We start from the raw sequence: 13,756 nt of genomic DNA, 5'->3' as shown, positions 1-13,756 counted from the left end.
GGGAGTCGCCCATGATGGGAGTCTGCTGGCGACCAGGCCCGGGGGACAGGCCACTTGCCCACCAGGACGGGTGGCCAGTTCTCCAGCACGAGGCCAGCCTTGGGGCTTTGGCCTCAGCAACTGGCCTCCCTGGGCAGCGGCAGTGGGGGCAGCGGGGGCGGGGGGGTCCTGTCCACTGGGCACATGGCCCCACTGACCAAGGACTGTGCTCTGGCCCCACCCAGCCCCGCCCCCGGTGACGGCCCAGAAGCTGAGAGCCTTGATCGTTTTCTGGTGGAAGCAGTGACCTCCCGGGGCCATGGGGGACTCCTGCCTCCAGACAGCTCACCCACCGTGGGCTCTCCCCTCCCCTACCCTAGGGGGAGCCCCTACTCAACGCTGACTCTTCTGGGCGAGACCCTGCTGGGTGACAGGCTACCTGACCCTCGAGGGGGCCAGACCCACAGCCCGCCCTGGGGTGTGAGCGCCTCCACCTGGCCCCGCCCCGCCCCGCGGCCCCGGCCCCGCCCCGCAGCCCCCGCCCCGCGGCCCCCGCCCCCGCCCCGCGGCCCCCGCCCCCGCCCCGCGGCCCCCGCCCCCGCCCCGCGGCCCCGGCCCCGCCCCGCGGCCCCCGGCCCCGCCCCGCGGCCCCGGCCCCGCCCCGCAGCCCCCGCCCCCGCCCCGCGGCCCCCGGCCCCGCCCCGCGGCCCCCGGCCCCGCCCCGCGGCCCCGGCCCCGCCCCGCAGCCCCGGCTCCGCGAAGCTCCTCCTCAGCCCACAGGCCAGCATTGACTGCCTGACGGCTCTCCAGCAGCGTGCGAGCATGCTTTCTGCCATGCTTTCTGCCGAGGACTCGTCTCTGGGAGACGCTCGGGACAGAACAGAGGCAGGCTCCGAGGCCCGCAGGCTCTCGGCAGTCCGTCCCAGAGACGGACTGGGGAACCCGCTTCCCAGCTCTGAATTTCTAAACCGAAGGTAAACGTGTACCCGCTAGGGAGCGCTGACCCTCACCCTGGGTCCTGCAGGACCCTGCGCCCAGAGGAGCCGGTGCGGGTGTCGGAACACCAATCTCCCCTCACCTCCGCCGGCGCGGAGACCCTCGCTCACCCAAGCCCAAGGGGCGCACACAGTCCAGTTTCCTGGCTCCAGACGCAGTAATTCACGTGCTGAAGCAGAAACCCTGCTGACACCCGGCCCGGAGCCTGGGGGGTGAACCGTCCTCACAGACAACTGGAGAAAAAACCAACACATCTGAAAGATAATTGCTTTTAATTGTCTAAGTTTTCACTTACGCAACATAATAAAGGCAGATTTATGTGACTTGATATGACATTTTTACAAAAAATGTCCCCCCAACATCTGGGCAGCAGTATATAAATATTTACAATGAAAAAATAGGCAAGGAAAAAGGAAATCTTCATTATTCAAGACAATTTCTTTCCAATGCTTATCAGAATCCTGAAAATAAAGTACTTCATTAACTTTCGAGGCATCCATATTTACACCATGCTTCAGCTGATGGTTCAAGGAACTGAGGCGTCAGGACTCTGCCCTTTTCTACACTATTTCCCAAGTTATCTGAGAGTAAATGATACAAAAATGTAAACTTTGAAGGAAGAGAAAAAAACAATAACGTGTAAACGCACTGATAGGTCCTTAGAGAGGTTAATATTTTACAACACTAAAAACCAAAATAAAATGCTCTCTATATTTCCTTAGTAGGGACGTTAGATTTCAATTTAATTTGGTTATATTAACAAAAACTGCCTCTAAAGAGGATGTTAAAAAAATAGCAATGACATTACCATCTCAACTGATGAATATCCATCGCCTTAATTTTCTCTAAAAGAAAGTGTGATCTTTTAAAAAGTGACAAATATAAATCATACTGTGGAGGGCTTAAGAGGCCTCAAAGTATGGTATCTTTTACATATGAAGACTTTAAAAAATAAATTCGGATAGTGCAAGCCAGCCTGTTTAACTTAGTGACGTCACAAACACGGTCAGCTTCGCCGTCTAGAAGCACGCCCTTCCTCTGGCCGAGCCGGCCGGCGGGGCTGAGGCCAGCAGGCCATCCCGGAGGCCATGCGACGTTCCCATGACGACGCCCCAGCGGCCGCCCCGCGGCTGGGCCTCAGGTGTGGGAGCTGCGCCGGCCCCGGGCGCCCAGGGAGACGCGCAGCCGTGGCTCCCGTGCACGGTAGTGCTCATTGAAGTCCAGCCTGAAGCTCAGGAAGCGCAGGCTCTCATCGGGGCTGGTCGTCAGCAGCACCAGGAACTGCTGCACCACGCCCTGCGGAGACAGAGGGGGTGCCCTCGCTCAGGCACAGTCAGAGCCCCCGCTGCAGAGCCCCGCAGGGGGTTCCGGCAGCTCCCACCATGGCGGGGTGCCGGGACCAGGGGGGCACACCATCAGTGAAATTCACAACAGCAGCTTCATGGGAAAGGACTAACCAACAGATTGTCCTTCTGGCCCTTAAGTCCTACAAGAATCAGTAAAATAGCAAAGCAAGCTCGGAAAAGGAACCTGCTGTTTTAATTCCGAGCAGGAAAGCCCAGCACTATGCTGCTCACCTTCCACGCGACTAGAAAGCACGCTGAGTCAGGAAGCCCCGACGGGAGACACTCAAGAATTGAGGAACAACGTGCACTGGAAGCCAAGGCCTCGGGGCCCAGGGCCAGGGCTGAGTCACTAGTGGGCCCCCTGCTCACACCGCAGACCGCCCTCCACTCAGGGGACGCGCCTGGGAGTTCCGACCCGTCCTGAGCCGCAAAGACGAAGCTGGGTGACTGAGTGAGGTCTGTCTGTCCCACGACAGCACATGTGCCTTGTGGGGGACGGCACAAGGTCTGGACACGCACCTGGTAGAAATGGGTCAGAATTCGCAGCTGGGAGCACATCTTCGGGATGGACTCCCGGAACTCCTGGACCCTCTGGTTCTCTTGCTCCTCCTCTGCTGCTGTCACGCCCCACTGGCCCTGAGTCAGGAGAACCAGAGGTCAAGGCGCACGCAGGCTGGGGTAGACGTGGGTGGGGGAGCTGTTTCAGGGCCGTCTCCTTGCAGTTCTGATGCACAGGGTTGTGTACACGCGGCCGGGAAATCACCCTGCTGCTGCACCATGGGGGACGGGCTGGGACGCCCGCTCCAAGACCGTGGTGTGCACACGTGCGTACAGGTGTGTGTGTTGCAGGGGGGCTCCAAGGCTGTGATGTGCACACGTGCGTACAGGTGTGTGTATTGGTGGGGTGGCTCTGACCGTGGTGTGCACACGTGCATACAGGTGTGTGTGTGGGTGGGGGGTCTCCAAGGCTGTGATGTGCACGTGCGCGTACAAGTGTGTGTGCTGGAGGGGGGCTCTGAGACCATGTGTGCACACATGCGTACAGGTGGGGGGGGGGCTCCAAGGCCGTGGTGTGCACACGTGTGTACAGGTGTGTGTGTTGCGGGGGGCAAGCAGTCAGAGAGCGAACAGCAGGGTGGGCTCCTGCTGGAAAACACGACTTCCAAACACGAGACACACAGAAGGATCCTGCATGTATCCTGGACACCTGGTCACACCTGTGGGTGCTCCAGGAAGCCGGGAGACAGCAGAGAACAGCTCCCCGGGCCCCGCACAGGCCCTTCAACATGCAGGGGCCTCAGGTCTGACGGTGGCTTCTCCAGTCACAGCCTCCTCAACACTGACCACCCCTCAGGCATGGTTTCAGCTTTGTCGACTCCTGCCGTCTGGACATTTCACACCAAACACCCCGCCTCACGATGCAGGTCTGCTCCGCGAGGCGCTGGCGCGCACAGCGGGGACCATCTGCAGACAGGCCTGGGCCCAGAGCGCAGGCTCACGGCTCCCAGGAAGGGCAGGTGCTCCAGGCCAGGGCGGTCTGGGAGCCACAGCGTGGCTGGCTTTCCCCATACTGTCTGCCCGCCAAGCAGCGACACGCGCGAGCATGTGAAAACGGGTGCTCCAGGGAGCGTGTTTACTTATTATCACGCCTGCTTTGTGAATCAGGAAACTGGACTCTGGCAGGGCAAGTCAGCAAAGGCAGGAAGCCAGTGACGGGCGTGGGCCTCCACGCTGTCCTGCCCAGGAGGCCCCGGGGGGTGTCGCCAGCTCTGATGTCTCAGCCAAACCCTGCTCCTGGCAACGCAAATGGAGTGAACACAAGTGCAGGACACACAGAGGATTCTTCCGTGTGTCTCATGTTTACAAGTCTTGTTTTCCAGCAGGAGCCCACCCAGCTCTTTGCTCTCTGACCCCACCTCCCCCCAGCACACACACCTGTGCACATCACGGCCTCGAGCGGGCATCCTGGCCTCTCCCCCATGGTGCAGCAGCAGGGTGATTTCCCAGCCGTGCGTCCATGACCCCGTGTGTCAGAACCGCGAGGTGCCGGCCCTGAAACACCTGTCTCCACATACACTGAAGACAACCTGCCGGATGCGCTGCCGTCCTCCAAGTTACACCCCCACTGACACAGACCGGAAATACGCAACACAACCAAACTGCGTCAGCTGGAAAGCCATCCGTCACCACCCGGAGAACAAGCACCCTGAAAAAGCCAAAGCCTGTACAGATTGTATCCAATACAAGAGATCCCACGAAGACCCAAACTTATTCAATATTTGTACTTCAAGGTCATAAATGAAATACTTCAGTGAGGTCGCTAAAAACAGCCAAAGTGCAGAAATCCAGTTCCTGTGTGCACACGTGTGTCCACCAGCTCCAGATGGGTGTGTGCAGAGCCAGGCACCGCCCTGCGGAGACACCGACGCAGATGAACGTCTGCACACACCGTGAGGGACACTGGCCAGAGACCGAAATTTCCCGTGCACTTGGCCTTCGTTTGTCTTTAAGCTGGGTGACGGTGACCACCCAGCTCACTCAGGACCCGGCGAGACCCAAGGTGACCACAGCAGAGTCCCTGCGGGCTTGCAGTTTCCATGGCAACTGCTTACCACCTAAACCAACATGCCATCCGCCCCCAAACCACACCTCAGCTTCCCGCTGCTTCTTCTGGTCCTCAAACTGCAGGCGTCTCTGCAACTCCTCCAGGGCGGCCCTGCAGATGGCATCCTGCGTGCTCTGAAGCTCAATGATCTGGTCGAACACGGCTCTCAGCTGGTTGAGAAGAGCCTGGCGAGAGACGACAGCCTTTTAAGAACAGAGCCCCCAACACACATATTAATCGCTACACCTTTCAAATAACACACTGACCCTTAGCGAAAAGCTACCGTAAACCCAGACATCGACTCTGACTCTCAGGGGCTCTTAGCTGTTCTCACTCATCCCACACCCGTCCCAGGAGCACACGCGCCCTGAGCCGCCAGAGGAGCGGCCAGAACCAGCCCCGCCCACCCCGCCCTCCCTTCCCCGCCGCGACCTCGCGAGCCCCACGTGCTGCCCAACCCCCAGAGTGCAGAGCCGCGTCTGCAGTGCAGCTACTCGGAGGATCAGAAAGAAACGGGAAAGCATCTATTCTTTTTTTTTTGGTGACATATGCCAAAACCAGACCCAGAAAATATGAGAGAAAATTCTTTAAAAAATGTAAGCAGATTCTGCAAGGATTTTCAGAAAATGGTATCATACCATGCTTTGCGTCAGGAATGAAAGGGCGGTTTTGAACAAGTGTGACAGTACGTCTGCTTAATTCAAAGTATCTTCGCCCAGACACGGATGGCTAACCAGCCGAATAAAAAACTCAGATGGAAGGAAACGCCCTACAAACATCATGCTCCCCAAAAGGGCCCCTGAGACAAGCAGAGGTTTAGTAGGGAGTGGCCCTCAGCAAGCCTGACACGTCACTGAAATCACACAGTTAACATCAAAGATGCACTTGAAATTCTACTTCCTACTTCACATTTATCTCAAGTGAAAGCAAACTATTGCTTATTTCCCTTTTGATTTCTGAATAAAATCAAAGTTCCCAGAAGCCTCAGCACACGTAAGACACAACACTCAGAGCAGGGCCTGCAGGAGGGACTGTCAGCAACAAGGGGGCTCATCCTGACGGACGGCCTGTCCTGACTCTGTAGCCGGGGCCCAAGACTGTGCTTCCACCCACACCCCTGACAGAGAAGCAAGCCCTGAACGCTCGTTCCCGAGCTGCCTGGGGATGTGTGTGGGTCAGAGGTCACTGTCCGTCAGGACAGCTCTCCCGCCAGGAGCACACGAGGATGGCACTGCCCTCCCTGCACGCTCTCCCCGCCTCATGCCCGCTCCTGCCTCAGCTCCGCTGCTCCAGCCCCAACGGGAGACCCAGACCACACACTGATCCGCCACCAAGACAGGTCCGTCCGTCCGCCTTACCCTGGAGTCGGCGTCCAGCAGGCAGCGGGAGATGACGGTGCCCAGGAAGGCCTCGTGCGCGGCGATGATGTGGTCCAAGTCCTGCGCCTGCCGCACCTGGTTCCACAGCTCGTCCCAGGAGCACTCAAGCACCTGGAACCGCAGCCAGGGCCCTGGGGAGCTGGCGGCACGGCCGGCCCAGAAGCCAGAACCCAGGGCCCGAGGGAGTAGGCAGGCTGCGCGGCCAGCCCAGGAGCCAACACCCAGGGCCGGGGGGAGCAGGCAGGCGGCGCGGTGCGGCGCGGCCCGGGGACACCGTCTGGACCGCGTACGGGGCCGGCCGGGACCTACCTCAAAAGTGATGTAATACTGCATCTGGTGGATGAAGTGGACCATCTCGGACGCCAGGATGTGGCAGTGGTGCAGCACCCCGGAGAACTCTGCAAGACATCGGGGCGGCCGTCAGGCTCCAGGGAGGCCGCGGGTGCCCGCAGGCGGGGCGGGGTGGGGCGGGGCGGTCCTCCTGCAGCGCCAGCTCTGACGCTCGGCCCGAGGCCGGCAGCCTTCTGAGCCAGCCTCCGGGCGCAGACAGACAGGGCCGCCCAACCGAGCATCGAGCATCGCTGCCACAGAATGCAAGGATCTGACAAGAAACGCGGAAAACAACGTAACTGAACTTGAAATTGAAGAAAAAGTTATTTTATAATAATGCGGTATCTTGTATAAGATCAATTTTATGGTTTCTTTACAGTTAAGTCAGTCTGCCTACAGTGCATGAGACCTTTACTATCCCCTAGCTATTTGGAGACAAAATGACATCCCCTTAAGGAATATGACCTTGTCACCTGGGAGGAACATGAACTTGGAGGGGATGGACAGAGTCCATGCTCCACTCCTGTTCTTTATAAAACCAGCAAAAGGCTGGAGGGTCACCAGGGAGCAGCCGCTGTCTGCCTGGACTTTTCACTTATTCAGGGACTCCGCTGGACCGTTACAGGACAGCACTGTCCCCAAGGCCCCATCAGGGACCAGGGCCAGAGGGACACCGACAAGACGTGCCCCAGGTCAGATCTGGTGCGCCGCTGGGGCCACCCCAGGCCTGTGCTGCACTGCCCAGACAAGCTGCTCGCGGCAGCTGCGGCTCCAGGAGGAACCGTCTGCATCCCTCCTCAGAGAGGAGTGACCACATGAGACACACGAGCAGGGTGAAGAGAACTGTGCACCTCACTCAACTGTGAGCCTGAACACTCCCCCAAGCTGAGGCCAGGCCACACGTGGGGGCTCTGCAGGACACAGAGCTCCTGGCCGGGGAGAAGCTGAGGCACAAGGCCGCTGGACTCACAAGCCGTCAGCTGGTCCTTAACTCCAAGCAATACAACTCACACCTGAAGCAGCCCTGAGTCTCTCTACCCAGCGCCTTGAGAATAACGTTTAAAGCACAGTTAAAACGTAAGTACTTCTGTTTTTATGACTGGTCCACAAATATGCACATAATTCTAAAAATCCCGAGAGCGAAGCAACCTTCACCCTGAGGTCCAGTAAGGACACAAGTAAGCACAGCTCCCGTTGGACCGAGTGGGCAGCAGACAGCTTTGCACAGACACCAGGAGGGACCTAACCCTAACCTCCCCTCCGGCTGACCCAGGCGTCAGACTGTGTGCGATTCTCTACTGCCCCCTCAAGGCTGAAGGAGGAACTTCAGGGCTGGCTTTAGACACACCAGCTCTCAAGGGCTTGACCCCTCCAGGCTTGGCTGTCCTCTGAGCATCTTCACAGGTGCTTCTGCCAACTGGAGACACAGTGGAAACAGCCTTGAGTTGTTAAAAATACAAAAATACCCTAAAACCAGGTATTCACATCACTTGGATCTATAGCTGCTGCAGCAGTATTTAAACGTGACTTTATCAATGAACCACACGGCTCATTTCTCAAGGCTCTGGAGTCAGAGGACACTGGTAAGACCTCAGGTCTCCCCTGGATTCGGGGCCTCCGATCAGGGTCAGGCCTCCTGCAGACCCATCTGACATCCACTGTCCACTGGGACCCCTGAGCGCTGCTTCCTGATGGCCGGCTCGGAGCCCGGGTGAGGCACTGAGGCAGGAGACCAGGAAGCAGCCAAGGCCACAGCCCAGCTGGGCGGTGCTGCCCAGCAGCTGGGCAGAGCACTAACCGCCCAGCTTAGAAGCCAGCAAACAAGACAAGGACGCATCATAGGCGTCTGGTCACTGAGGACGACCTACTCCTCCACAGGGACAAAAACGAGCCATAAAGGGAAGTTCACAGTGAAGAACGCCTACCGACCTCAGAGCCAAGCCTGAACCACTCCAAGTGTGAGATGGGCTGTTACCGTATTCATCGCCAAAAAAGGAAAACAGTCCCGAGGTGACGGGGAGTCAACCACTCCTCCCTGTTCAGTTTTATTTCCAACAAGGACCAAAAAGGGGCTATTTGAACACTATTCTTTGGGGAGGGGGCCTCCCTGCGCTCCCCCCCACCGCCCCCGACACAAAGGCTGAGAAAGAACACACGAAGCTCATTCACCAGTGGCTCTGGACTGCACCTGTCCGTCTCATCTGGTTACATCATATCTGAAATATAAATCCAGTTGCCACTAACAGCAACAGTTTTTAGATTCACTGAATCTAAAGAAAAAATATCTTTAAAAACTTTAAACCATTTCAGATCAACATTCTCTTTTGTCCAGCTAAATATACATAAATGGATTTAATCGTCTAGGCAGACCATTATCAAAAACTCTTCTAAGCAAATCATTTTCAGGCCTAACTATTTATTCCAAACAACTGACCTTGAGGAACGTTACTAAAATGGTACCTGGGATGATCGTCATGGACACTGTGCACGTGGCCAGACAGACAGGCTCATGTGTGAAGGGCTCACAGGCTGTTCACAGGAGCATTTTGTGAGTCTTCCTGTATTTCTGCCTCAGATTTACAGTGGGAAGGACATTTCTAAACCTGCTGTGTTAACAAGACGAACCACCTGATAGATCTCTGCTCATCAAGTTGCCTGGCCATTAACAAGTAAAGTACTTCCCTCTAAGTTAAGTTAAAAATAAGAACTCTGTACCCCAAAAGAATCAAGGGCAAAAAAGGGCAATTTGCTGGAAAAAGAAACACAAATGACACAAAGAAGACTGTGTACAGTCAAAGGCAATTTTAAAGCATTAAAGGAAATTAAAATGAACTTAGTCTTCCCTGGGAGCTCAGTGGTTAGGACTCTGCACATCCACTGCAGGGGGCACAGGTTTCATTCCTGGTCGGAACTAAGATCTCGTATGCTCTGGGGCATAGCCAAAAAAATAAAGTAACAAATAATAAAAATAAGTGAATCTCAATTTTCACCAATCAAATTGACAATTTGAACATAATATCCAATGTTAGCCCCCCCCCCAAAAAAACCACCCCAACCAGCAGCACAGACAACTTTCGACCAGCGAGAGCCGTGCTTGTGGGGTCAGCCTCCTGAGAAGTGACCCGACAATACGCACCAAGAGAGCTAAATGTGAATGCTAGCAGATGTAAGTATTAGTAGGAGCAAGAGTCATACCTGTTAACACAGCAATTCCATTTCCAATTCACCTATTCTAAAGAAATATTCAGAAGCATATAAATATATATTTATAAAACACTTACGGCATTATTAATATTAGTGGAAAATAGTTTAAAAAAAAAAACAGGCTACTAACCAAAGAGAAAAGATAAAATATGTCCACATGAGGCAATATCATGCTATCAAAAATGTTTTACAAGAAATTTTAATGACAAGGGAAAAGGTTCAAAGAAGCTGAAACTGAACATGACATCATAGAATTAAGTTAAAATTACACAGAAAATTGATCAAATAAATGTATTAGTTATCTCTGAGGAGTAAACTCACTGATGATTACGCAAAGTAAGAGAGAAGCCAGTTCACACAGACACTACTGATACTCCCACGAGAAAACGCACCACAACCAGCTAACACGTTAAACTGCTACAAAGCTCAGATTTCCCCACATCTATAAATACTACAGTTGCTTATTTAGAAGGAGAGTAAAATAATGACGAAGTCCATCCATCACACTGAACGGACCCACATCAGACAGCAGGGAGGACGGGAACCCCAGGCCACAGGGAGGAGGGCAGGGCAGAGGAAAGGTGGGGCGGGCCAGGAACATGGCAGGGGCGCCTCCTCCCGAAGGGCCCACAGGCGAGGCAGCACACGGCCACTAGAAGGTGGATGCTGAAGGCATTTACCGTCCACAACCATGGCAGGATCTAACAGGACACGTCCCCTCTGGCCTCCTCCCAGCTACTTCAGGGGCCCCACTATCCACCTTCTCAGAAATGAGCCCAGAGGAAGCCGGGCCAGGAGCACAAGGGCGTCACGGGCCACTGGCCGGGTCCCGGGGGTACGAGCAGCAAGGGCACCCAGCAAGCCCTCGACTCCGCACGATCATACAGGGCTGGGTGCCCACCAACCCCAGCCTCAGGGCTGCCCCTGATCTGAACTCGGGGGCCTCCGCCTGGTGAACAGGCTGAGCCCACATGGGCCCCTTTACAGAACCTGCTTCCACCACCAGAGGACTAAGGGTGTGACCGCTTGTTTTTCTCTGGCAACATCATTGGTAGAAATACTTTCTCAAAGGTTCTGACCAAATCCCTTTCAACATATAGACTTCAAAATTACAACTGAAGTCATTCAACATTTATAACATTAAAATAAACTTGACTCTCTGACATGAGAGTTTTATTAACAGCTTTTAACTGTAAAATAATATAAAATCTTTTCATGTTCTGGTTAATGATCCAAACCAGTATATAAGGCAATTCCCAGGTAGACTTTAATTAAAACACTAATAAATGAATTATAAATGAGCCGGTGATGTTACTTAACGGCTCTCTTTCCTTAATATTTGTTTTAAACATGTATGAACACTATATGATTCTGTAAGAAACTTCATGGCCTAAAAAAAAGCTGCTGCTGCTGCTGCTAAGTCACTTCAGTCGTGTCCGACTCTGTGTGACCCCACAGACGGCAGCCCACCAGGCTCCCCCGTCCCTGGGATTCTCCAGGCAAGAACACTGAAGTGGGTTGCCATTTCCTTCTCAAATGCATGAAAGGAAAAGTCAAAGTGAAGTCGCTCAGTCACGTCCGACTCCTAGCGACCCCATGGACTGCAGGCTACCAGGCTCCTTCTTCCATGGGATTCTAACCTGACTCAATTTGTTTTTCCTGATACGCACTGAAGTCAAGATAGCGATATTACAAACGAGCCTCTTCACAACAGACAGACCCAACAGCACGAAAGAAACCACTTTTCAATTGCTTTAAGGACTTCCGCTTTAGAGAGGCTGCAGACCCGTGGGCGGGCGGGTACCTGGCAAGTTTCTCAGGAGCTTGGCGTTGCACATGTGCCCCTTCCGGATGTCCGTGAGGATGTACTCCATCCGCTTGGCCCTCCACAGGAAGTTGAACACCCGCAGGTAGTGGCTCATGCACTCTCGAGTGAACACCTGCAAAGAGCAGAGCACAGACTGACGGGATCCCAGGACATGAGGGTGCGGCCAGGGCAGGGCTCCGTCTTCTTTTTATTCCTCAAACAAAAGCCGGAGGACACAGAGCCAACTCCCACACCTTCTAAGCAGTATGTAAGCACACATGGTGCATTTTAGGAAAGCTCCATCGTTTAACAACCTTGCTGACCACTAACATGCCAGAGCACACTCAGCGGCCTGGCCTGACGACCGGAAGTTCTGTGTGATGGCCATTTAGCTGAGCACGTACCAACCCAAGACAAATGCCTACCCTAGGGCTGGAGGGCAAAGACCAGATGGGAAGCGGCTACTTCCCTGCGAGTCCCCGGCGGACACCCACCAACCAATGCCGAGACCCCTCGTCCTTCCAACCCAGACTCTCCCATCGGCACGGAAACCGACGCCTATTAGCCACAGGTAGGATCTATCCCAAATTTCTTTTCAAATAAATCTACGATACTAACTTCTTTTCCTAACTCTGCTCAAGCTCTGAAAAATCTAACATTCTGAAGACATAACACTGCAGGATCGATCATTTATGCACAAGGCATGCAGTGCACAACCTCGATACTATAATAATTAACTATTTGTGCAGACCAAGTTCAATTTAGCTGTTATTCCAGACACATTTTGTAAAATAATCAAGGCAGCTGGCTTTGCTATGGTTATCATTTATACTATGAAAAAAACACATCAATATACGATATTAACATGGTAGATGATAGAATAGTTTCCAACAGTTTGCTAAAATATCCAGTTTTGTACACTAAAATTACTAAAACTGTTTAAGATATACGTCAATGGAGAAAAAACTAATTTGAATATAACCAAAAATAAAACTTGAGAGCAGCTATGTATTGAAAACACGGTAGCTTTGGTCTGGGAATCTGTGTATGAAAACCTGCCCCGGCAGCTGCCACCTTGGAGAAGACAGATGGCAGAGCCAGCAGCCGCGGGGGAGCCAGGCCGCTCGGGACAGGCAGGCCAGCCAGGACCCCGCCCGCAGAGGCCACAGGGGGACGCTGCAGAGCGGGGATGCAGCGTCTCAACACAGTACCTCCCGAGAATGAGAAGAAACGGGTGTCCGCCTTCAATACTTCAGAGTGAAAGCGACAAGCAAGGTCAGAGGGATCTCGGTCAAGGACACACACCCGAGTCTGAACAAGACAGACTGGGCATGAGGAGGGCGTCTGACCACAGGTGCCGGAGAGAGCTCGGCTGCCGGTCCTTTGTGATCAGGAACCGTTCAAGGGAACGGAGCTTTTCTTTCAACACAGTGAAAGCACCACGAACAACAGCACAGCTATGTCCTCAGTCGCTTAAACCAATAATAAACATCAAATTCTATCTAAGTAGTAAAAATACGACTCCCCTAAAATATACTGCATAGTTCGCCTCAAATGATCCTAAATTAGTCGCTCCAGTCTAAGAACAATGGAACAAAATGAATAATCCATTTATTAAGCACCTGCTGAAACCTACGATAGGATAAATGATATTTTTAAGAATTCTTAAAATAACAGAGCGCTTCAGCACTCAGTGACTCTCTCACGCGCGCGTGCGCACACACACACACACAGAATCCGGGCTTGAGCATTCATTCAGCGGGTATGTCTTGGTGCCAAGTGATCACTTCCAAGAGAAGCTGTCAGAGAAGCAGCAGCTCTGAAGCCACCCGAGGGTCTTACAGTGGCGATGGGGCCGTCCACATGGTAGTCCAGGCTGAACACGTCCCAGCCAGTGTCCCCCGGAGAGACCTGTGAGACAGCACACACGACTGCAGGGCCTCCCACCCCCACGCAGCCATGGCCCTCATGCGGTCAAACCCCAAGGAAAACACATTGAATGAAGCCCCGTCTCTAAACCCACTCAGAGGTGTGGAGCGCCAGCTGCGCGAGCAGAGAAGCGCACCTCTGTCCACACCGCGCCCTGCACCTGGACAGTGGCGGGCACACG

At 54.1% G+C, this 13,756-nt stretch overlaps 1 protein-coding gene across 1 annotated transcript in view; it reads right to left on the bottom strand.

The window, feature by feature from the left end:
• Window positions 1-1,230: 1,230 nt before the first annotated feature.
• TUBGCP3 (tubulin gamma complex associated protein 3) overlaps window positions 1,231-13,756 on the bottom strand; it is a 34,552-nt gene continuing 22,026 nt past the window's right edge. Inside the window, exons 16-22 of the mRNA XM_043477922.1 lie at window positions 13,489-13,557; window positions 11,644-11,779; window positions 6,615-6,703; window positions 6,285-6,416; window positions 4,971-5,111; window positions 2,841-2,957; window positions 1,231-2,271 (exon numbers count right to left, since the gene is read on the bottom strand). Coding sequence (XP_043333857.1) covers window positions 2,113-2,271; window positions 2,841-2,957; window positions 4,971-5,111; window positions 6,285-6,416; window positions 6,615-6,703; window positions 11,644-11,779; window positions 13,489-13,557 — 843 coding nt within the window. The 3' untranslated portion in view covers window positions 1,231-2,112. The remainder of the gene's footprint in view (window positions 2,272-2,840; window positions 2,958-4,970; window positions 5,112-6,284; window positions 6,417-6,614; window positions 6,704-11,643; window positions 11,780-13,488; window positions 13,558-13,756) is intronic.

The sequence above is a fragment of the Cervus canadensis genome, chromosome 9 (genome assembly GCF_019320065.1).
Source record: "Cervus canadensis isolate Bull #8, Minnesota chromosome 9, ASM1932006v1, whole genome shotgun sequence".
NCBI lineage: Eukaryota > Metazoa > Chordata > Mammalia > Artiodactyla > Cervidae > Cervus > Cervus canadensis.
The sequence above is the reverse complement of the archived record's forward strand: the minus strand, read 5'-3'. Positions and strand labels throughout refer to the sequence as shown.